This window comes from Leptonotus elevatus, chromosome 7, assembly GCF_054856555.1.
Source record: "Leptonotus elevatus isolate MCC_2025b chromosome 7, RoL_Lele_1.0, whole genome shotgun sequence".
NCBI classification, from domain to species: Eukaryota; Metazoa; Chordata; class Actinopteri; order Syngnathiformes; family Syngnathidae; genus Leptonotus; species Leptonotus elevatus.
Window position 1 is genome coordinate 19,451,654 of NC_141245.1, and position 24,788 is coordinate 19,476,441.

Genomic DNA, 24,788 nt, shown 5'->3' on the forward strand with positions numbered 1-24,788 from the left:
CTGGGGTACAACAATACAGCATTCAAAACTAAGAACTGCCACATCATAAAGTAATGTGTTTATTTTTGGCCTTTTAAAGTCACGTATCCTTAAATATCACCCACGCATGTTTTTGGAACAGTGTCAAAAGTGAGTTTTAGCCGCGTTGAGTGGAACAGTAGCAGCAGCAAGTACAACGTAAGTATCTTTGACTTTCCCCTATCAAGGTCAATTTGACACAGCCGCCCACCAAAGAGCTTCTTTTGCCAACACACACATACACAAACGTATCCATCTCTCAGCATTTTTTTCAACCTTATTTTGTCCGCCCAATACAACAGGCAAATGAGCTCCACCTGCTGCGCTCTTCAAAACCTCTCGGGATCCACTCACACTCGAGTGCTTCGCAGTCAGACGCACTGGGAAATATGCGGTTTAAATGAGCTACCGTCCCCCTCCATACAGTATTAATGGAGGTGGGCAGACAAGAAGATGGTGGGTGTTTCGAGAGCACCCGAGATGGTGAGAAGTTGCACTGCTCGTAGAGGAAGCCGCCGCGAAAAAAGAGATCTGGAGCGTGACTCGAATGCGGCGCAATGAGGAGCGCCGTGAAGCCTGTAAGGATCGTCCCACCGGAAAAATGTGAAAGGTCAGTGACCACTAAACACAGAAATGATTATGGATGGTAATTCAATGCAAATGTGCACTTCCAAGCAAGCAGTGCTTATTAGTAATGGCCGACAGGGGGGCAATTTGAACAGTCGTGTAATTAAGCTGGATGGTAAAGAGATACAATTTGTTAATTAAGGCAGTAGCCACAATAAAATTGTTCTTTTTTTTTGTGTGGAAATTTACAAACAAACCTGTAACTTCACAGCCCACAACACTGTTTATAGTCAATTCATTCTATGTATGTATTTTTATTCTATTTATCGTTTATTGCCCAAAAGGATAAAGTGCTGTTTTAGTGTCACCCATGAGTGTTTATTATTTACTTTTAAACCATTTCTGAAAATAATTGGTTTCCTGTGCATGTTTTCTGCTACAGCTACTGTGGTGCTGCCTGATTGAAAACAATTTGATTGAATCCAGATCATCAGTCGCATAGAAATGATCAACCAACAATCTGCGCTTGTGAATTATTGGTTTTTTTTGCCCCCTCAAGATTTAATTTAGGGTTTGGATTAAAGCTTTGTAAATCTAATCTGCTATTAAAGCAATGGTTGGAATGCATTATAATCCATCTCGCAACGGTAATCAAAAAAATAAGCGTTTAAAAGCATTTTTGGTTGGGGGTCGCGGGGGGGGGGGGTGATGTGGAGGGAGTGGGGGCCATTTCAAGCTAAGGTCACCGTCTCTAACTAGAACGAGATTTTATTGGTAGGCTAGTGGTTGTTTGTGGTCATAAAGGTGGAGGTTCAGTGTGTCCTTTGAGGAAAGCCATTGTACTCCGAAATGTACAAAGTGCTGTTTTTGTCTCATTTATCCAAGTCCAGTACAACATATTATTTTATGTGCGTATTTCGAACACCTTTTGTATGTTTGTACTCAAGTTCTCAATATGGGTCTAAAGAATATCATTTATATAATATAATTCTACATACATAAATTAATTATTATCTTCTGACACATTTCCTGATAAATCATACCAGAACATACCAACATAAGTATACAAATTTACTTTAACTAAAACTTTTTTGAACGAATTCTAAAATTAAATGTCATTTACGTAGAGGGGGAAAACAGCGGGTACAACTTAACTCATTCACTGCCATTGACGGCTATTGAGGTCAAAAATTATTTGGAACTATTTCTATTAGTTTAACATTTTTTCCACTTTTGTTAACAAGAGTATGAAAACCAATTATTTTTTATTGTACATTGTAAACAGTTTTAAAATGTATGATTAATTGTGAATTAACTATTGAAGTCATGCGATTAATTACAATTAAACATTTTAATCGCCTCACGCCATAAAAAAGAAAGAGAAGATTATCAAAAATTAGGAGCGTCAGGTGATTAAATTTGTTAATCGTAATTAACCGCATGACTTCATGAGTTAACTCACGATTAATCACAAATTTTATATCTGTTCTAAATGTACAAATAAAAAAAAATCTAGGTTTTCATACTCTTGTGAACAAAAGTGGAAAAAAAAAATTAAACTAATGGAAATAGCTAAAATAAATATTTGACGTCCATAACCGTCAATGGCAGTGATTGAGTTAATAAGGTTACACTTCTACAGGGTTTGTAAATTCTTTACAAATTGATTATTGCTACCAGTCATAAGATTTACATGAGGCACTAACTTGCCTAAACATATCTTCACACAGTAAATTGTGGTAAGTAGTATACAAATGTTTTTTTTTAGTGATTCAGTGTTTATAGCATCATCGCTAACCTATTTATATATAATTGCTTGTGTCGACTTTTATAGTGCACACGCAATATATCAAACAATTGGAGAATGTCTTCTACAGGTGCAGCTCGTTATATGTGAGAGTGAAATTTGTGCTAAAGCATGCCACTGGGATCATCTATTTTTATTGGTAAATAATTGACGGGGTCTCTCTAAAGTTTGGACACGTACTGTAGGCAATTGACAGCAACGTGGAGTTATTGCACTTAGTTCACGTATTCATTGTAGGCATGCCTTACCTGATGTTCTGGTGCCGGTGAATGTGGCCAACAACCCAAGCAGCAAATGTCCAAAGTTCATCATCTCCAAGCCGGATCTCTCAAGCTCCAATCCGGGATTTTCCCTTCTTTCTTCCTACCTTGACACTCCAAACAGCTCCCGCTTTAGCACTGATGCTCTTTATAGCCTCAGCTGGATGATTTCAAGCGAGTGAAATCAGCCCCAAACAAACTTTACTGTCCCTCCCAGAGAGCTTTGTCGGCATCATCATCACCATCAGCATCATCAGCAGCAGCCGCCTGGAAGAACCTACGACTCGGCAGCATCACTTGGAGCCCTCGTGGTCTCTCCCACACGCGCAGGCTCTTTTATAACCCTATCAACACACAAAGAAAGGCTCGCTCGAACTCAGTCTAGCTCAGTCGTGAATGAGGAGAGTGCGTTGTTACGTGTGCGCTCCAGACGCCAGTGTGAGGCGAGAGCTGCACTCCGCCTGATGGCTGCAACAAATCCTCACAAAGCTCCACTCTTTAAAGGGACAGACACGACAACTGTGCTGTGCTGTGTGTGTGTGTGGGGGGGGGGGGGGAGTGTGTGTGTGAGTGTGTGGGTGTGTGGGGGGGGGGAGTGTGTGTGTGTGTGTGGGTGTGTGTGTGGGTGTGTGTGTGGGGGGGGGGGGTGTCTCAGGAAAAAAATCCCCTATGCACTGGGAAAAATACAATGCAATCGCCCTTTGTTTGTTTTGGGTATAATAGTCGATAAAGCTCTGAGTAAATTAATAGTGAGGACATCAGAAAGACGAAAATTGGAGCTCGGGCCAAATTTTTAGCTGCATCATCTATTTTCAGACACCCACTTTAAAATTATTCCAAGGAATTGGAACTATAACACAGTATTTTTATTTTTAACAAACACAAAACATTCCACAGACAGTATTTAGAGTTAAGGGGCAAAAATCAGACCGAGCTGGAGCAATTTTCCTCTCCTGACCAAAGACAGCAAATGTTGATTATCCTGAGTGATTATCATGTGGTATACGGTGTGTTAAGAGTGATTTCCCCTTCCCGATCTGCTTGGAAAACAGACAATGCTAACAACTGTAAAAGTAACCTGTTCAATATTTACGGTGGCAAATCCTTGTAAAGAGTGGTCAACACCGAGTAGAAGTAGATTTTAATATGAACACATAAGTAAGATTAATGTAACGTTTCTCACAAGTCATTTATCACAATTAAAATGACAAGAGTTAGCAGCAGCATTGTACATATAGCAAATAAGCTAACAGTTAGCCTAGCGTCTTCTATTTCTTCTTCTAGTGCTACTCATTCTTTTTTTGTAGCACCATGCTGCCTATCTCAGGTCAGTCTTGGTATTACGACCTTTATGCCACCTTTCCTTAACCTTTGTTGATTACGTCATTAGGTCAAGGAGAGACGAAAAGGTGCTTTCTTTTGAACACAGACAGCATGGTTCAAATGAATTTGACTTCACTTTTCCACAGCGAGCATTGATGACCCAAGTCTGGTTTGTGGACTTTACTTTGCTAAATAATAACATGAAAGAAGCATTATTATTATTATTATTATTATTATTATTATTATTATAGTTCACAGAATTCATGTAAAACGTTTATACAATGATTAAAAAGAACATTTTAGCAAAAAGTTGCTAAAAAAAAAGAAAAAGGAAAAAATCTACAGTAATTAGGTAGGCCTAACATTGCTGGCACCAACTAAAAAAAATTAGCATTATTTAGTTGCTAACATAAGATGATTTTGGTTTGGCGGTGGTTTCAAAATGCTAACTCATTGCTAACTGTAATAACAATACTATAACTAATAAAACTGAGTAAATGAATTTTGTTATCCACAATAATGCCTTTGGTAGTTTAACAAGATAAATGGAGCTAGCCAAGTCATCTAGGTGACCGTATAGTGGAAAACGGAGAGCCAACCATGAGTTCCTCATCCCAATATTGCAATGCATGATTTTCAAACATCCCGTGGGTCATAGCAGTGCCGCCATATAGCTGATTCCTCTGTTGATTTATTAGCCAGCTGTTGTTCCCACCCACAATCTGGCCCTGTTGGCGCCTCCACAGGCTGACCGGGTGTCTCTCTTGTGGGGTGTTAGGGAGTGTGGCTGTGGACACACGTCTCCCTGGGGGGGGGGGTACAAGCTCACTTTCACTCAGAGCAAACGGTTCAGCCGGTCCGGCACATCTCATCCCGCCACCTCATTGTGTTCGTGTCAGGCCAGGAGAGGCGGACATGATGGAGGGTGGCTTTTGGAGGCCGGCTTGCCTTTGTTCCCTCTGAATGTGATTGGGAATTGGGTGGTTGAAGAGGAGTCCAGATGTCTGCTGCAGAGCGGGACACAAAGAGTGGCCCCACAATGGCTCCATCTTTGCTTCAGGGGAAGTGTGCAGCTTAATAAGGGGCCACAAAGAGTAAAAAGGCATGAAATGGAGGTGAAGGTCCTGCAGATGCCATATTCGATATACAGTGCTGTCTTTCCATTGTGTATGTTTTTTAATTAGGATTTTTAGTGGTTCATTATTTTTAGCGTATTCATTTTTCAATGTTTAAGTTCATGTGGTTTGAAAATTGCCTGTACATTTAAGAGTTTCAAAATGACAAAGGTTTTAAACCTGAAACTGATTAACTTTGTTATTTTCTATGGGGAACCATTCAAACATATCGCGTGTTTTTATGTAAATGGTGTAGAAAAAATGCTTGTAAGGGAAACGACTTCCAGTGTGTAAAATGGAGGACATCTCGCTGATTTTGTCATTTGGATTCAGGTAGAAGCGATTTCCTGTATTCCATGTGCGGTTCCGACAAAGTGTACGCATCAAAATGTCAAGCGCTCCATTAAAGCACATGCAATATATTTGGAAAGAGCACAAAATCCCATAACCCCCTACAGCACAGTCTCTACGGAAAGATTTACCATTACTGTCATTTTCGTTTATGTGCATGTGCGATAAGGAATTTTAAGTTGCCCACTGTAGGTTATGTTGTGTATTTTGTGCTAGTGTGTGTGGGGACAGCAGCGGGGGAGAGAGATGATGGGATGGAGAAGCCTGTCTGACTGAGATGAAGAATGTAAGATTCAGCTGTTGGTTCCTTAATCTTCACCCCCCCCCCCCCCCCCCGCCCTCTGACATTATGTGTCTTGTCTCACTTTACCTCACTAACAAAGTAACAACATATTTATCCCTCCTACATTACCAAACCACACACACCCTCAAAAAAACCTCAAACACAAACACAACCTATTCCAGGACCTATTATTTTAAATACATTTTCCATATAAAAAAAAATAAAAATAATAATAATCACTAAAATAGTTGTATACTAAAGCGTATCACATTCGCTTGGAAAAAAAACAACCTCCTGTCCTATTTTATGGGGGGAGCTTTTTTTTTTGTGTATTTTTTTTTTTAATATTTTTTTTATGTTTTACTGATTTCTTTTTCTGTCATAAAAAGTATTCAGAAAAACAGGAGGAAAAATATTCAGAAAAATGGGGGGAATTATTCAAGAAGACAGAAAAAAATTACTTTGAAAACAGAAGCTGGTGCTCTGTTTTTCGGAGTATTTATATATATATATATATATATATATATATATATATATTTTTTTTTTTACCTCTGAACTCAAAGTGACTTATTCCGACTGAGCTTCTGGGTGTGTTGGCAGCCATCTTGAATCGAACCTTTAATGTGCTTTACTCTTCTTCCACCACTAAAACGCAGTATAATGTCCTCATAAGTGGACACTTGTAGAGCAAAATGCAATATTGTGCTCTAGACAACTAAAAATGTGAGGTTTTAGGAGGTTAAGGTTACTTGTTAATTTTCCCACCCGTGCTCTAGTATGAGCGTGCATGGCGACTCGTCTGCTGGTGCAAATTAGCGCCTGTTAGCACGCTGTCCATTCTGGGAGGTCTGAGGTGTTGACCTGAGTGGAAACCTCGTCAGCACATTTGATTAGTGCGAGCGTGTGTGTGTGCGCGTTTCGCAAAGGACCTTGAGACGGTCAGATGAGCTACAGGGCTTTATTTATAGTGTAACCGGGCTGCAGTGAAGCCTTTATTAAAGCACCACTCAACATTTCACTTCCAGTTCCTTTTTGCCCCTCCATTGTGCTCAGCATTGTGTGACTTGTTTGCAGCGAGCCGTGCACACACAAGCCCTGCAGGAGTGCTGCTGCTGTCTGTGATAAACTGATATAATGAGCCTCAATGAGGCTATTTGTCGGACATATCACTATTTCACATTCCATTTCTTCACGAGTTCACATTAGACTTCCTCTCGTGACTCTATGAAATGTTGTTCCTTGCACGAGAGGCTAGCCAAGGCATTGTTTAAAAATGCTGCTGTTCTCCATTCATCCATTTTCTATAGCTTTGTCCTCAGTAGGGTGAGCTAAAGCCTGCACGGCAAAAACTCAAATATAATCAAGATTACATTTTCAAATATAGACAAATTAGGATTATTTTTAGTCTGCCATAATATTTCTTGTTACCAGATATTTTTTTTTGGAATGCTTCCCCTTAAAAATCTGAAGGCATTATAACTTTTATCAGCTGAGTACGTTTTTTTAAATTTGTAAATTTGTAAATTTGTAAAAAAAAAAAGTATTTAAATTTTTATTTTTTTATTTTTTTGTTTTTTAAATTCTTTACTTATTTTTTTCTTATTTTTTAATTTTTTTATTACATTTTTGAATTTTTAAAATTTGTAAAATTTAAAATTGCTAAATAAAAAAAATTAAATTTTAAAATTTTAAATTTTTTATTTTTTTAAATTTATTGTACAGGTATAGGTAGGCAGTGTATCCCAGATGACTTCGAGCAAGAAAGGTACACCCTGGAATGGTCGCTATAGCCAATCACATTTCATGTATAGACAATACAACCATTCACACTCACTTTCACAATTCCAAACAATATTTAATGTTCAGTTAACCTAGAATGTGCATGTTTTTGGAATGCGGGAGGACGAGAACATGCAAACTCCAAACCCAAAACCAAGCGTGCTCGTGAATATGCCATCGTGCTCCCTTGTTGCTGTGTTCTATTCATAAAAGCATCATAAATCCTAAACTCTTGTCAAAATGGAGACCTAATTAGTTGGAAACAACGCACATTCATCATTATTAATTATGCCTTACAGGCCCGTGTCTCGCAATGTGGCCTTGAGTAAAATGTCTGGGAAAGTAGGCGTGGAAGAGTTAAAGATAACTTTATAATGATCCTGTATTCATTATTAAAAGGTGTGCTTGATTATTATTCATCAAACAAATGCCTGGAGAGAGACGTGTGCGTGTGTCTGTGTGTGTCTGTGTGTGTCTGTGCGCGTATGTGCGTGCGTGCATGCGTTTATGCACAACATCCTCTCCCAGTGCAGAGGTAACAAAAGAGTCACCAAACAAGAAGTTGACTTTCTATAACGAAGCGACACCACTGTGAATGTACCGTACGTTAATGAGGGCTAAGAAAGGCTAAATCGCTAAAAGGTGCTCATTTGCATGAGCAAGGATGCGTAGCTTGATCAAGAACACTTAACTCGTCGATTCATGTTTGCATTGATGCAAAGGTAGAAGAGAGACGGATCACCACCAGGCAAGGAACGCCAACTTGGTATAACGAGATATGCTGCCAGGTTGGCGCTGAAAATGAGAATCTGTTCTCAGTTGCCACTTGGATAAATTAATTTTATTTCATAAAATAGAATACAGAAACAAGTGAGGCAGAGATTAACAGATACCAACAAAAGGGAAAATCGTTACAAATAAAAGCGCAAATTTGCATAGATTAGAAAAAAGATTGGTTCAACAACACTAGCAAGCTTGGACTTTAGTAATACTGTATTAGAATTGATTAACTTGTAAATAAAAGGCTAAATTATTGTCAATGCAAGAGAAGAAAACATAGCTGCCATGTGACTATTCTTAAAAGCTAATGGGTACTAAATTTGACCAGTGAGGATGTTATTCTGGTCTTAAAATTAGCATAAGTAGAGAGTAATATCAGGCAGAGGCTATATTGTTGGAGAACAGACGCTCACTAAAGGGTTGAAACACTACTAATGACATTGAATAGGTACAAATTTGCATAGCAAGTATGTAAGGTCACTAGCTTTGACTTTAAGATTAGCGTTAAGGCTAACTCGTTGATACAAGTTTACTGGAGGATAACTGACAGAAAAATATTAAGGACAAATTGATGCAAAATCGCACCCCTTAAAAGTTCATGAATGACAACTTTGACAGTAATAAAACGAGGAGAAAATTTTCGAGAATTAAAGAAGGTACGAGGCCCTATTTGAGATTAATTAATGATGATAGGTGCTAATTTGCAAAACTAAAGACTTAATACTTGTATTGTTAAAAAAAGAAGAAGAAGAAGAAAAGAAAAAGGCGAGAACATAAACTCGTCAGTCGTCACACAAGTCTTAGAAGACATTTAAGTGATGATTCACTGCAAACTAATAGTCCGACTAATGTAGCAGCAAAGTCTAACAGATGATAAACTAAAGGCTAATTTATTATTAAAGTCTAAATGATTGCAGGCAAAATGGTAGCTAGGTCAGCAACACCAACAAGTCTGGACCTTATTATTATTATTATTATTATTATTATTATTATTATTATTATTATTATTATTATTATTATTATTATTATTATTATTATTATTCACATTAAAGGCTCAAGTGGCACCAATTCATGGCTGAACAACAACTGCTAACAGTTAGCAAGGACAAATCGTGATTAGCACAAACTAAATAAGGGCCTTAGACTAATTTGCATAGTAATGGAGAAAGACTCGGAAAAATAAACGCGTTTTGTTGGATTTTGAATTGAGTGACAGCTCGCTGAGACAACTTCCACTTAGCAAACTCATCCGTCTGGTGTTTGCAAAAATTGAAGAGAAGAAAAAATAAGCGAGTGACTTTGAGTTCAGAAATGTTTCGCCAGTGATTGCTTAGTACAAATAGACCTGTCATGTAATTGCCACTTATACACGAGAGCTCTTTTCTTTTTCTTTTTTTATTATTGGAACATTTCATCACAGGCGTGAAGGCGCTTTCTCGGCTTTGTGTTTCCAATAATGATGTTCCTAGAAGCATTATTGCTGATTCCTTAACGTGCATTCTACACTAATGAACTCCATCGTGCTAATTATCGCTCTGCTCTCCTAAGTACCTTTTTCTACCTTTTCTACGCAGAGGCATCACATTTAAATATGGAGGTCAATCCTGTGATTCCAGTTGAGGCTCTGGAATGCCCTCTGCTGGCTGGAAGCACAAATGCAACCCTTATCATTGAAACGTGCACGCGTCAAAGGGTTGATCATTTAGATTCAATCCAATGAAGACTTTATGGTCAGAGAGATTCCATATTCTAGACTTTTGTCACTATAAGTCAAGCCAAGAGTCTCCTCTATTGAATTTGTTAGTCCCTCACAATTCAATTTCATTTTATTTTATTTTATTTTTCCACGTCTTTGGTTAGCGCGTCACACTTCTGAGGTCTATTGACTATTGACATAACATTTGAGTAGTTATACTTTGGTTTTATGACACAGCTTTTCCAGTTAGTACCTTCTCTTTAGCTACATGTGTATGGCAAGTCAAGAATGTAACTTAAAACTGTTCGTATCGAGTTAAAAGGTCTTACGACGGCAACAGGTTGGAGCATGATTGTGAATTTGTCATAGATAGTCTTTGCACTCATCTCGTAGATGTCCTTTTTCTACTTTGAAATGATTTCATCATGACACATGAGTATCTCCTTGTCTGTAAAATTGAATCTGTTTCCTCTGGCCTCCACAAGAGTTGCTATTCAGGACGAGTGGGTTTTTTTCCGCGTAAGGCGAGAGTGAATGAACGCTGGCCGTCACCATCCGAATGAGATGCAGCACATCCTGTTTCGACAAGGTCACTCTTCATCTTCCTCGCCGAAATGTAATCTCCTGCAAAAAAATGATAGCGTCTAGACCAGGCATGCGGCAAAGAAGGCACAATGAGAGGATATTAGGCACAGTACAATCCAAACTTATAGTGACAAGACACCTTTTTACAATTGACCTCACATGCACTTGAACACAACAGTATCAGAGAGAGAGAGAGAGAATTCGTCTGCGCCCTTTGCTATTAACTCATTCACTGCCATTGACGGTTATAGACGTCAAAAAATCATTTGAACTATTTCTATTAGTTTTATCTTTTTCCCCCACTTTTGTTGACAAGAGTATGAAAACTTAGATTTTTTTCAAATTGTACATTAAGAACAGATGTAAAATGGGTGCTTAATCGTGAGTCAACTAGAGAAGTCATGCGATTAATTACAATAAAAAAATAATAATTGCCTAATTTTTAATAATCTTTTTTTTTCTAATTGCATCAGGTGATTAACATTTTTAATTGTAATTAATCGCATGACTTTAATAGTTCTAGGTTTTCATACTCTTGTTAAAAAAAGTGGAAAAAATGTTAAACTAATAGAAATGGTTCAAATGAATTTTTGACGTCTATAGCCGTCAACGGCAGTGAATGAGTTGCTGAAAACATGGTCTGAACATTTAAAGGTTATTATATCTGAGCACCCTTTAATTTCATTACTTGCAAAGGAAAGATGGTTTCAAAATACACTCAGTTCAACGTTAGTGATTTCTCTTACTGTTTTCAAGGTGTATACGAAAAGTGGATTGCATTCCAAACCACTGCAGTAGATATCGCTCATGCTTTTAAATGGCATTGACAATATGAGTCACAAGTTCACAAGAACATTACTCTGCCAATATTTATGTGTGGGCATTACTTTTGTCATGTTCTTCTTCTCCAATTTTGATTATTTATTTATTTATTTATTTGGAATGAGTAGGCGTCAACGTTCTCATAGAAACATGTCACTTTGATTTCACGAGAGGACAACTGGTGCCTTTTCCACACATGCAACTGAATCTATATATGGAATGATAAAAAAACTTTTTTTTTTATGTCATCTGACCTCATGAAAACTTTTGAAGACATTACACCACTATTACTCCATGTAATTGACTTCTCGAGGCGAACTGGCAGCCTGAGATTATCAGTAAACAGCAGATAGCAGCAAACTGTCAAAGCACTTACATAGAAATACTTGACATGTTTGGGAAACGCTTTTAGGTGAGAAAAATGAAGCAATGCTACAGAAAAAAAAACATCAACATGCAATAAAGGGGGAAAACTATCCATCCGTCCATTTTCTATTGTGCTCGCTTTTTTTTTTTACTGCAATGTCTTACAGTGATTATTTATTCCTCTCCTGTTGTTTATGTAGGACGATGAAACAAACGGGAGCGTTAGATTGGAGTGGAGAACATTGGAAATGAGGGAGGGGGAAAAGTGTGATGCTGTAGTGAGAATCTCTCAAGCGAATATTACAGTGTCAAACAACAAAATATGTCATTTATGGATTTTAATAAAAAGATCCACGAAAGCCACTGAATTTTAATTGATGTCATTTATTGATGATCTTGCTTGTTCAGATTGAAGAAATTATTGATTCTAGACTGGGGTCACCACTGACTGAGTAATGTGAAGGGCTACCAGTTTGATACACAATTTTGAAATAACAAATTTGCTCAAATGACCTTTTATAAATAAAAATACTTTTAAAAAAATCATATTTACATTGTAACCTCTTTTAAACCCTTCAGACCAGCTTTTTTTTCTGCTAGGCATTTTATTTTAATTTTTTTAATTTTTTTTCTGATTTTGACTCTTTCCCCACATAAGAACAACATGGAGGAAAAAAATGGGGTTATCTCATGTTTTTATTTGTTATAGTGGACGCCAGGACAAAAGGGCTGTAACGTGTTGAAAACTTACCAAGCTTATAACATTTCTAACATAAACGTCATGCAAATCAACTTGCGATTGGTTAGCTAGGATCCAATCATGAACCAGAAGTGTTGACATCATCCAAATTATGCGTTTTATTGGACACACAAATATGTCATGTCCACTGCAATCATCTATGGGTCCGAAGGGGTTAATTTTAGTAAGCTTATTTCTGTACAGGTACTTTGTTTTCAGATGATGTTTAGCTACTTGTTTTTAAACGCTTTTACTGTAAATGTTGAACTTTAATTCATTAAAATACATTGAGTTACTTTGTGTATGAAATGTGATATGGAAATTAATTGCCTTGATGCTATTATTAATAAGGACATTAATTCATGTGAAGGCACTGAGAATGTTAATGATTTTGCATAATAAAAAATTTAAAAAAACACTGTTTCTATAAATATCATCATTGTGAGCTATTTTAAGAACAGGACTACTGGATATTCACGTGGTCCTTGTGGCATGATATGATACCTGGTGACAGCGGGCACCACTTGCTGATCTAAAACCTACAACATTGTTACATTAATACCTTCACAGTAGACCGTGCAAATATGTCATAATATTGCGCGACCGTCAATGTGTTGTTACGTGTGATGGCCACTTGGTGGCAGACTAGATCAACAACATCGTCACTTCACTTTCTAAATACTGATACTGTTCATTGTGGAATAATACAGAGGAAATTAAAAAACACACACAGACGGACTCCCACCACCTGGCATTATTGCAGATAACAGCAATGCCAACTGTGACAATGGAAGCATTCAGGAGCACATAACACACAACCATCTGATATATTTTAGATCACATCTTGCTGGACCCAAAACCTGGCCTGAACTACTAGCTTTATCACAACTATCTATAATTAACACACATTCAATACATGTGTGACACACACATTAGCATAGCGAGACATTTCCAACAAGAAACCCACATTTTAAACAGGCCTGTGTGGTTATTTTTGGAAATGGTCCAGTCAGGTGCATCATAATTCCCTTGTAGTAACATAAAATGGCACTCACAAACTTCCACACAATGTCACTTTAACACAGTGGCAAAACAAACAAGGAAGACAGGGGGACAAGAGATTCCACAAGTACAATAGTCATATGTTAAGACTAAAATCATCTAATGCGTTGTCAACTTAGCCATGTTTTCACTGTATTTAGCGATTTTTCAGAACCCTCAAACCCTATTTTCCCCCCAAAAAATACAAACAAAAATGACAACAGTGGTCCTAATGTTCACAACGTTTTTATTTCCTGCACGGTGGAGGGAAGAGTTCCAAGAGGAATTCATACACTGCTTGTGTGTTACATGTCAACATTGTATCACTATACTGTACATCACTGTCAATATTATACTTCCCGCTTAAATGGAATGGCAGTTGGTGGCAGGTGCACAAAATTAAAGCCAATTAACTCATTCACTGCCATTTACGGCTATAGACTTAAAAAAATATATTTCTATCAATGTTACACTTTTTCCACTTTTGTTAAGATATGAAAACCTAAAAAAGTGTTTTTTTTAATTGTACATTTAGATCAGATATAGAATTTGTGATTAATCGTGAGTTAATTATTGAAGTCATGTGATTAATTACAATTGAAAATGTTAATCGCCTGACGTGATTTAAAAAAAAAAGAAAAAGAAAAGATTATTAAAAATTAGGGGCGTAGGGGGATGTTTTTTTTAAAAATTGTAATTAATTGCATGACTTCAACAGTTAACTCACGATTAATCACACATTCTATATCTGTTCTAAATGTACAATTTAAAAAATCGAGGTTTTCACACTCTTGTTAACAATAGTGGAAAAAAATGTTAAACTACTGGAAATAGTTTAAATTTTTTTTTTGACGTCTATAGCCATCAATGGCAGTGAATGAGTTAATAAAGTATAAATATGTATTTTTAATGACCGCTTATAATTTTGTTTGAGATGTGAAATTCTAACAATCCATACACACGTAGGAATTTGTTGTAACACGACAATATCATTTTTCTAAATTACAAACTCAGGCAAGTGTTTCATTTTCTCATGTGGTCCCCATTGCAAATTAATTGTCCACCCCTGGTCTATTCGTTGAACACCCTTGCTAGTTTTTTTTAGTCCCCAAAAATTGTTGAGAAAAAAAAAGAAAGGGATAAATCTCCAATATTTGTTTTCCAAGAAAAGCGGGGGTTGGTATCCCTCAAAACAAAATCAAATGAAAGCAAAAATACAAAAAAATATTTTTAAATATTGGAAAAAAAATATTGGGGATGGGATCCGTTAATAGGTGAATTTGCGAGTGCCGAACTACGATTATCAGAGGGTCCAGAGTAATTCTATTTTTAACGTCTGTGCAGGCTAATTTGTAGAGGTGAAACTTATTTCAATTATGCTGATTAAGAGTGTTTTAGGATTAAATAACCATTTGAAAGTGTGTTCTAACGAAGACTGGGCATTCGGATTTTTTATTTATTTTATCCTTCGACTAATTAGTTTGCTTTGGGAAAGTAACGTTGTGAAGCGTAACCGCGTCGAGGTTTTCAGAGGTCAAAAGTTGAACGTACTTTTAACTGAGCTGCGTTGCGGTCACTGCAGTGCGCGGCAGGGGGCGCCAGCGTGCCAGTAAATCAGGTGGGAAGGCGACTCCATGGACAAGGACACACACACACACGCACACACTCTCACACTCGGCTTGGCTTGTTTTAGTGTTAGTAGTACAGTCCAGCACAGTTGACGGTAGGAGCAAGGAACAACGAGCAGGGGACGCTGGGCTACGGAGCTTGCAAAGTGACGTTTGGCGGCGGCGGGTGCAAGCGTGCCATGTCCGCCGTGACGCTTGAGTTGGATGGGAACATGAGAGAAAGCTTCTTTTTGCAACGCTGCACGCGTCGTGGCTTCTTGTGGAGTTACCCGAACAAGCGAGTCGCAGGTGTGTGAGTGTGCTGGGCAAGTTTGAAGCGACGCCTGCTTGCTGGATGTGGCGTCATGGAGGTGGACTCAAGACTGCGAGCCTTGATGGTGATCTGGTGGATTGTTCGAGGTAAGAAAGAACTTGGAGTTTATCTTGCATGTAAACTGTGGATGAACTCAAGGTCAAGTGATTGCTTTGAGGCAATTGCACTATTGAAAATAACGTCTTTAACAGGAGCCAATTCAGTTTTACAATTTGAAATAAACTTTGTATAAAGTAGAATATACAAATCCAAATATTTCCATGTTCATTTTACAAAATGCATAAAACCTGAAAAAAATGCTAATAATTTATTATTAAATTTTGCAAAATTTGCCATTAACATAAATGATAAAAAAAAAAACATTCGTGCACAATATTTTTAAACAAATTATCTTAAAATTAAAGTATAATTAAATTTTACAAATTTACATCAATAAGTACAAAATAATTCATTTAGAGTAAAATGGTAAAATGTACATGAGTATATAGATAAAATGTATCTTTATTATAATTTAAAACATTTAAAAATATATTTTACTCTCTAATTAATTTGACTAATTAACATTTTAATTACCAATAAGCTGCACACAGCAGAATCACAATCACAGTATAAATTAGGATCATGGTGACAATGGCACACGGAATATGTGTATCGTAAAGATGTGCAATCATTTTTTATATAAAGTCAGTTTTATTATGCTTTTATCTTAGTTTGACCAATCAGATGCCACCGTAAAGCCCATCGCCATCCAATAAGAGAACAGAACAATAAAAAATAAAACAAAATGAAATGTGTCCATACCAAGCATATGTTAAATTACTAGTATTGAAGTATTGAAGCCATTTCGTTTTTTCCCCCCTTTTAACCAGCTGATTTAATGTATGGTGTGCAAACTGTGCATGTATTGGTTCCCAACTAAATACCTGTTTGCCCTGCATCGACTTTCTCTGGAAGCTTAAAAGTGCACTTACTTCCATGTTTTGGAAAGTCAAATGCAGGAACAAGCGTGCTGACAAGTCATAAAATATGTCTTTTCTTTTTTGCTCTGAATTCCACTGCGGGTACGTCGCCTGGGTTTTGAACCAGGGGTGGGGGGGATGGGGGGTCCTGCTTTTAAGCACACAGCAGAGGAGCACTTCTTCATCTTAAGAGGGCATAATGTTGTCTCGGCACGCTTGAACGCTCCAAAAATGAATTTCAACGACGTCGACTGATGTTGCTTTATCGTCCCTGGTGAGCTGGGGAATGACATAAAAGCAGAGATTTACCTGAAAAAAAAAAGAAAAAAAAAGAAGCAGACACGCTCACGTGATGTTTTATTTATAAGGGAGGGCACACAATGAACGCGTTGATATGAGCCGATGAGGTCGTACCTTACTTTTAATAGCGGCTGCTTTAAAAGTTGTATTTAGCAGAGCAAAGTGATATTGTGTCACCAAGTGAATGCAAACGTTTGCACACATTAAATATGATTAATTTCTCCCTCTTTCTCCAAAGCGGCTCATACTGTGTATAATTCAGACGCTTCTCGGAAAAGCCCCGAAGGCTCCTCAAACTTGTGTGAGTCAAGTGAGCACTGCGTCATTTTTTTTTTTTGCTTCGCACTCTTGTTGAACATTTTGGATTTAGTGAAGTGGCGCTTGACTAAATGTGTACAGGACATCTGCGTGGCATCAACACACACGACCTTCATTGGTCATATACGGATAGGATACAGTCAGGTTCATAAATATTCGGGCGTTGACTTTTTTTTTTTTTTTTTTTTGCGCTGTAAATACCACCGCAATTGATTTGAAATGAAATAAGCAAGATGTGATTTAGAGCCAAAAAGATGAGAATGATGATGCCACATTATTTATGGAGCTAATTGTGAGTGTCCCAGAATAACAAGCGCTGAATGCAAGCTGATGATGATGATATGCTCCATATGAGGGCGTCATTACTAAACTTGCCTCCCCACAACATATCAATGATTTTTTTTTCTCAAACTAATTTAAGCTCTGTGATATCACTGTACAGTGGAACCTCCAGTGGAACAGGATGTTCTAACACCATAATGGGAAGTAAACTCATCCATTCGGAAACCTTTATTAACTCATTCACTGCCATTGACGTCTATAAACGTTTAAAAAAAAAAACATTTGAACTGTTTCTATCAGTTTAACTTTTTTTTCACTTTCGTTAACAAGAGTATTAAAACCAAGACTTTTTTTTGTGAAAAAAAAAAGAATGATCATTATAAATTAGGGGCGTCAGGCGATTTTTAAAAAATTGTAATTAATCGCATGACTTGACTAGTTAACTCACGATTAATCACAAATTTTCTATCTGTTCTAAATGTACAAAAAAATGTTTCTAGGTTTTCATACTCTTGTTAACAAAAGTGGAAACTAATATAAATATTCAAATGAATTTTTGACGTCTATAGCCGTCAATGGCAGTGAATGAGTTAAAATATGAGATTGCCGTTTTCAAACTGTTCACAAAAAAGAAAATAAGTAAAAAATATTGTTGTTTCACGGCATTGCACTATTGTAATTACAGCTCCAAGGTGTATTTTTTGAAAATGTGGGTGAGTAACATATTCCCATTGAATATGCGCTGTGGGAGCAAACGTAAAAATAAAATAAACAATTGGATTTTGCTGAATAAAATCAAAATGTAGGACACCAGTAAAAGTACTTATTTCATAAGAAATGAGTAGTTATTTCTCTGCTCTCTTCTGCTTAGCGAAGTAACGTCAGAGCAAAAATTAACCGATATTGGCCATGGTAGTTACCGAGCAAGTATTCATTTCACCAATTGGAGACACAGCTGGTTGAAAATGTTCATTTCAAGACAGCGTTATGGTAATATATGAACTTTATCTTGACTTTATCGAAGAGTGATGGACGGCGCTGTCATAAATGTGATATCATATTGGAAGTATTTGGTTGTACTTTTCTCTCTTTGAGCTGCAGTAGCTGTCGTTCCAACTTCTTGGTAAAGTCGTCCAATCGTATTGGTAAAATGTAGGGCAAAGCTAAAAACATCACACTTTTTTTTCCCATAATGCCATGGGGTTATGTATTTCGGTGTAACGCCACAATTGCGCAAGGCAGTAAGTACCTCAGTATAATATGTTTTTAGTTTTTAATACGACATAGCCCGGCCAAAACTATTTAGCAATGAACAAAATATTCATTGATGTATTTGCAATGGTACATTTAAAAATTTAAAGCAATTATTAAATTGACTTATAAATAGGAATCAATCAGCATTGTGAAAAAATCCTTTCTCTGACGACAAAAGAAGAGAATGAACAAAAGCGGCGCAATCTCGGCCCTGATGACGGAAAGCCGCTTTCAGTTTACATGATGCGTTTATGTATTCTTTCTTTTTCACACTCCAGAAGCACTTTACATATCAAAAATACTGACATCCGTAGCTAATTAGCCTGTAAAACAAATCATGCGACACTCTGCCTTCATCGTGGTCCCGCTGATGGACTCAAACCAGGGGGCGGGCATTTTTGAGATGCTTTATAACCATTAACGCCTCTGATTCTGCTCGCGTATATGCCAACTATGTCACATGACTGAAAGCGCAAAGTGGGCCGAGGACGGTGACAAGGTGACTCCAGCCTGCAGTCTGAATGTAGCGTTAGCTCGGTTTTTCCCGTCACCGCGGCTATCAAGAAAGACGTCGCCGCGTCCCTCATCTGAGCCGCTCGGCTGCGGCGTGGACCTCGTGGAACGGCAGCACATCGTCACTGAGCTCTGAGGGTCTCTCATCTGATCATGCAGGGCTTCATTAACTAAAGTAGAAATTAGGCCAGTTGTCGGAACAAACCGTATTCCCATCGGGACGCTGCATGAGATCACTGTTTCCATTTGGACACTAGCTCGGTTTATGGTGCTTTTTTTAAAGAGGCGAAGAATTTAAAAAGAAGGGTTGAGAGTGTACAATAATTTTCTTGATTTATGAGAAGTAGAAAAAAACAGCCACATGTAAATGTTCCTACAGTTTGAGCAGATGTCAGGTGTTCACAAAGTTTGTTCCACAGTTGAGGTCTAATGGCACCGAAACAAAATGTGGTTTTGCTTTGTTTAGTTCTGGTTCCAGAAACATTCTGTAAGCTTGTACCCAACGACCTAAGGGTTCTGGAAGTCTCATGTTTAGGTCCAAGACAGTTTTCGAGCAGTAAGATTTTCAATTCAAATCTGTTTTTAGACTCATAGGATGCGAGTGCAAAGAATTTCCTACATTTCTGATGTGGTCCTATCAAAGTGGTAGCATTCTGGACTAGTTTTAGCTATTGGATTGATTTATTTATATTTTTATATTTTTGTAGAACCCTGTTAGAATCGTTTAATTAATCTACTAAAAATCATCGTATGAACCAGTTTTTCCGTGTCTCTTTTGAAAGTGAAAGTGTTTACTTTACGCGTCCTCGCTGTTTTGAGGATTTTTTGGGTGCAATTTTGTACAATTTGACAATTTATAACATTTATGAATGTTTTAACATTAAAAATGTAAATGCCTCGATGAGAAAAGTGTATAACTACTTCGCAGATTTCATTTATTGCGGGTATTTTTTTAAACCTAACCCCAGCGTAAAGCGAGGGAACGCTTTATAACAATCTCACAGGCAAAAGCAATACAATACACCGTGGGAATGAAGTGTTGCATTGCATCAGAAATGTTCGCAATTGTCAATAAGTAGCTGTTTGGCAAATAGTGACAAATTTCTCAAAAAAGAGGATTTTAGTTTTTTTTTTATGCCAATCACAGTTGAACTCATTCACTGCCATTGACGGCTATAGACGTCAAAAATTCATTTGAACTTTTTCTAGTAGTTTCACATTTTTTCCCCACTTTTGTTAACAAGAGTATGAAAACCTAGAAAAAAATGTATTGTACATTTGATCCCACCTGCCTACTGTCAAACTATTTAAACAAAGAAAACTATAAATATATTGTGTATAAACCAAACAAAAGTAGCCTTGAAAATGGCCCGCTAGCTTAACTTGTAGCTAGTTTAACTTGTAGCTAGTTTAACTTCTAGCTAGTTTAACTTCTAGCTAGCTTAACTAGCTTAAACACCATTGACATGCTAACAGTTAACATTGATAGTTGTGGTTTTATAACACTAAGCAACGGACACCAGAATACGAGCCTTTAAAATATGTACTTTCACTTGATCATACAGATCACGTGGGAACTGTTAAAATAATTGCCTTTGTCATTTTTTTCAGATTTTTCACAACACAAAAAATGGAACCATTTGCATCATGAGCAGACGTTTTAGGCCAAAAATTATATATATTTTTTTGCCAAAAAATGACTGGCAATTATTTTAGGAGGGTGACGATTATACCTCATTTATTACAAGCTACCTGTTTCTCACCCCACCTCTGCAGTAATAGCTTGTAGTAATTGACATTTAAATGTAACATGACGCCCATTATTCTTCTCTGTCAGCGACACAATCTCGTGCAGAGACGACGGCGCCGCGCTGTACATCTTCGCTGTCACTTTATTGAGCCCGGTCCGTCTCGGCGAATTACTCCCCTGACGCCATGCATGGCTGCATTTGTTAGGCTGACACATACCTTAGTGTGGGCGTTCCACGAGGCAGTCTAATTAACCACACACACGTACACACACGTGCACACGCACGTACACACACGTGCACACACACACACACACACACACACACACACAGACCCCCGCAGAGGTTAGAGATGCTGATTGCAGGCAAGAAATGCAAATAACTCTCCAACGCAAAACTAGGCCAGATTAGTTGGTAACCTCACAAGTCGTACATTTTGGAATTAATTTCCGTTATCATGACGCCTGCAAAATTCGTGAACTTAAGCTCAGTGAAGATCTAAAAGATTGTTTATTATGCTTTTTATTTGTTTTGTCTGTTTGTTTTGTTTTTGGTTGTTTTTTTGCAAGCCGCCATAGAAGTGGGAATGGTAACTATGAGCACGTTTATGCTCAGTTGCTACTTGCTAACCAAAACACCAGCACTTACAGAGTAATGTCAACAATCCCTCGGATGAATTAAAGTGTCGAGTCATGTTGCGAGCTCCCCCATTAAAAGGTTTTAAAATGAATGAGAACAATTTGACAGATAAGCAGCTTCCAGAAATTTCTGTTGTATTTTTGAATTTCCACAGATGTTTATTGCCGATCATGCGCCTTTAAGAAGGTGGTCAAGCCGAGCGTCACGATGAATATTAGCAGTGACGCGGCACAGCTTGACTCTTAAACGGCATTTGAGGAGACGCACTTTTGAAAAAGTCTTTATCACAGTCGGCTGGCTCGCTTCTGCTCTGCGCTTACAATTATAATACGATTACATTTTGGCCGTAAACATCGGATTCGATGCCCATTCAGTTGTGACTTACCTCCCCCCCCACCCCCGCGCCCCCCTCCTTCCGACTGCCTCAGCACCACCGCTGCCCCCGCCGACTCGGAGGCGAATGTGACTCAAACCGCCGCCATCATTATATTCACACACCAATCAGCATTTCGCGATCGCGAATCGCTCGCTTTGATGTTCGCTACAGTACACCGCGTTAGCCGTTTTGCCATCCACGGCCCACACGTTATCTAACTGGCCTACAATGCTAATCAGCCAAGAGAATCTTTAGCGAGCGCGGGCCCACCAAAGCAAAAAATACCAAGGAAGAAATTGAAGGGGAGGCATCACGTGCACGCATCAGCGCCGTCACTCTTCCCTTCCCTGAGAGCGCTTGCATTAAATGTATGCGCTCATTCAATTTTGGTATTTAAATAAGAAAATGCCCTATGATGCTATTTGCTCCTGTTGCGTTTTTGATAGGAATGTTAGCCTTTCAATGCTATGTGCCACTTTATCCGGCAAGCAATCAGAAGATCAATTCATCTATTGTCTATGATATTAACTCATTCACTGCCATTGACGGTTATAAACGTCAAAAAATCATTTAAACTATTTCTATTAGTTTAACATTTTTTTTCTACTTTTGTTAACAAGAGTATGAAAACCTCGATTTTTTTTATTGTACATTTAGAACAGATATACAATTTGTGATTAATCGTGAGTTTAACTATTGAAGTCATGCGATTAATTACGATTAAACATTTTGTGACCCCTAATTTCTAATAATCATCTCGTCAGGCGATTACATTTTTTTAAATTGCAATTAACCGCATGACTTCACTAGTTAACTCACGATTAATGACAAATGTTATATCTGTTCAAAATGTACAATACCTTTTTTTTCCCCTATGTTTTCTTACTCTTGTTAACAAAAGTGGAAAAAAAAAAGTTTAACTAACAAAAATAGTTCAAATGATTTTTTTACGTTTATAGCCGTTAATGGTAGTGAATGAGTTAACGTTACTTATTGGCTGTAGAGCAGAATTCCTCAATTAAACAATTAAGAGGTCAAGTTTATGAAAATCTTCCAAGGCCAAGGTCCAGAATATCATAATGTGTAGAATACATTACAGTTCATTTTCAAATATTTTGCATGCGTTGTTTGCTGTCCTGGCACACATTCATCGGCTCGACTCGCAAGCCGTTCTAAACCAATTGATTGTTAAACGCTGCCAAAAAGTTGCACAGGCAAAAAAAAAAAAAGACGACTTCAACTTGAACAGTAAAAAGTGCACAAGAAAAAAATGTAATACTGTAAACATTGCAATGGTTGCTGAGGTTAAAAAAAATTCTCATAAAAAATCTCAACAGTTAAAAATAAAACTACCATAAATCCCCCCCCCCCAAAAATAAAAATAAAAATTCCAACTGTTGCTCAGGCCAAAAAAATAAAATAAAAAATCTACCATAAAAAACAGGTGTCAACCGCCCAAAATTGCAAAATTAAAAATGTGAAAAATTCTTTATAATATTTATAATATTGTTATTGTGGTTGCAATTGTGCACAACTGCACTGGGAGCTATTAGAGAGGAATAAGAAGCAAAGAGAATTAGTAATATTTTGGTCATCTTATTTAGTTTCCGTTAGTTGTGTGTAAGGGGGCAGAAGCGCTTTATGCCGCTTTTAATGCAATCCGGCTGAGAGGCGTGATCATTGTTTAAATGCGGTGTTAATGCCTTCATTTGTGCACCAACGCACTCAACTTGTCAAAATGAAGCGCCTTTGCTTTTGCTCGACGTTATTGTTTACCCAACTATTACGCGGGGAAAACGAGCTTAGGCATTGGTGATGATGATGTTACTGGTAAACAATGATCATTTGGTTTCATAATGGGATTTAATATGGGTTTGAGCAGCAGATCTTGTTGTTGACATCCATCGCTGATATGCAGCTTTGAGTTATGAAGCAAAATCCAGCCGTTTTTTCCAGTCGTCTCAGGCGGCGGCCATTTTGCCACTCGCTGTCAGCTGATGATGACATTAATTTTGCGTAGAGTTCAGGCAACAACCAATCACGGCTCACCTGTTTTCTGAAGCTGCGCTGCGAAGCATCTCATCTTCATCTATCCTTCATCATCATCATCATCATCTTCATCTGTCCTTCCTTCCTTTCCTCAGGCTTTCCTTTGGTCTCTTGAGGTCTCCCTAATTTGTTGGAATTTAGATGTTTCTGGGGTTGGTGAAAAGATTCTGGTTGGTAACCCGGTGGCTGGTCGGTCCTTTCTTTTCTTTGATCCTTCCTCGGGTCTCCTGAAAACCTCACGACTCTAGCTGGATTCTGAAGTATATGGTTTAGGTGAACGGTATGGGATTTTTAATAGTTTTTTTGTGAATTAATGAGTACACACTCACACGCATGCACACGCACACACACCCGCACATGCACATACTCACGCACATACAAAAAAAAAAAAAGAAAGAGAGAGAGCAATGATGATGACATGTTGAATCGGTAAGATTACCGAATGAACAATACTGAGCTCTCTCTCAAGAAAATAAAAAATAAAAATAAAATGAAGCTGCGCTGTGATTGGTTGTTACCTGAGACTTGAGCAACTGTGATGTCATCTTCAGTCGACAGCCAGTGGCAAAATGGCCGCCCACTGAGATGGATGAAAACAGCTGGATTTTGCTTCATAACTCATATTCCACCAACGCAATAGTAACCCGAATACCGTATTTAGACTACAGTATTATTGTCAAACAAAAAATGTGGGGTGCTTGACTGACTCATGTTAACTTTACAACTAATTCAATGAAATCCTTTTTGCCAGTCACTTCCCTCATTATGTTGCTTATGTAGCATCACGGTAGTTAATGAACATTCCTTCTTGTGTCACGTGACCACATATACGTCATGTATTGGAGGCAGACCTCGTTTGTTCGGCGTGTCGTTTATC

The 24,788-nt window shown here is 37.7% G+C and overlaps 2 protein-coding genes across 4 annotated transcripts in view; one reads left to right on the forward strand and one right to left on the reverse strand.

Moving 5' to 3' along the window:
• Positions 1 to 3,147, reverse strand: part of LOC147171409 (roundabout homolog 2) — a 57,018-nt gene extending 53,871 nt beyond the window's left edge. Inside the window, exon 1 of one of the 2 annotated variants that reach the window (XM_086080363.1) lies at positions 2,641 to 3,147. In XM_086080363.1, coding sequence (XP_085936489.1) covers positions 2,641 to 2,704 — 64 coding nt within the window. In that variant the 5' untranslated portion in view covers positions 2,705 to 3,147. The remainder of the gene's footprint in view (positions 1 to 2,640) is intronic. The other variant, XM_086080364.1, reaches the window with a different exon arrangement.
• Positions 3,148 to 15,197: 12,050 nt separating this feature from the next.
• esamb (endothelial cell adhesion molecule b) overlaps positions 15,198 to 24,788 on the forward strand; it is a 60,663-nt gene continuing 51,072 nt past the window's right edge. For both annotated transcript variants that reach the window (XM_086080163.1, XM_086080164.1), the window contains exon 1: positions 15,198 to 15,559. In XM_086080163.1, the coding sequence (XP_085936289.1) occupies positions 15,505 to 15,559 (55 nt within the window). In that variant the 5' untranslated portion in view covers positions 15,198 to 15,504. The remainder of the gene's footprint in view (positions 15,560 to 24,788) is intronic.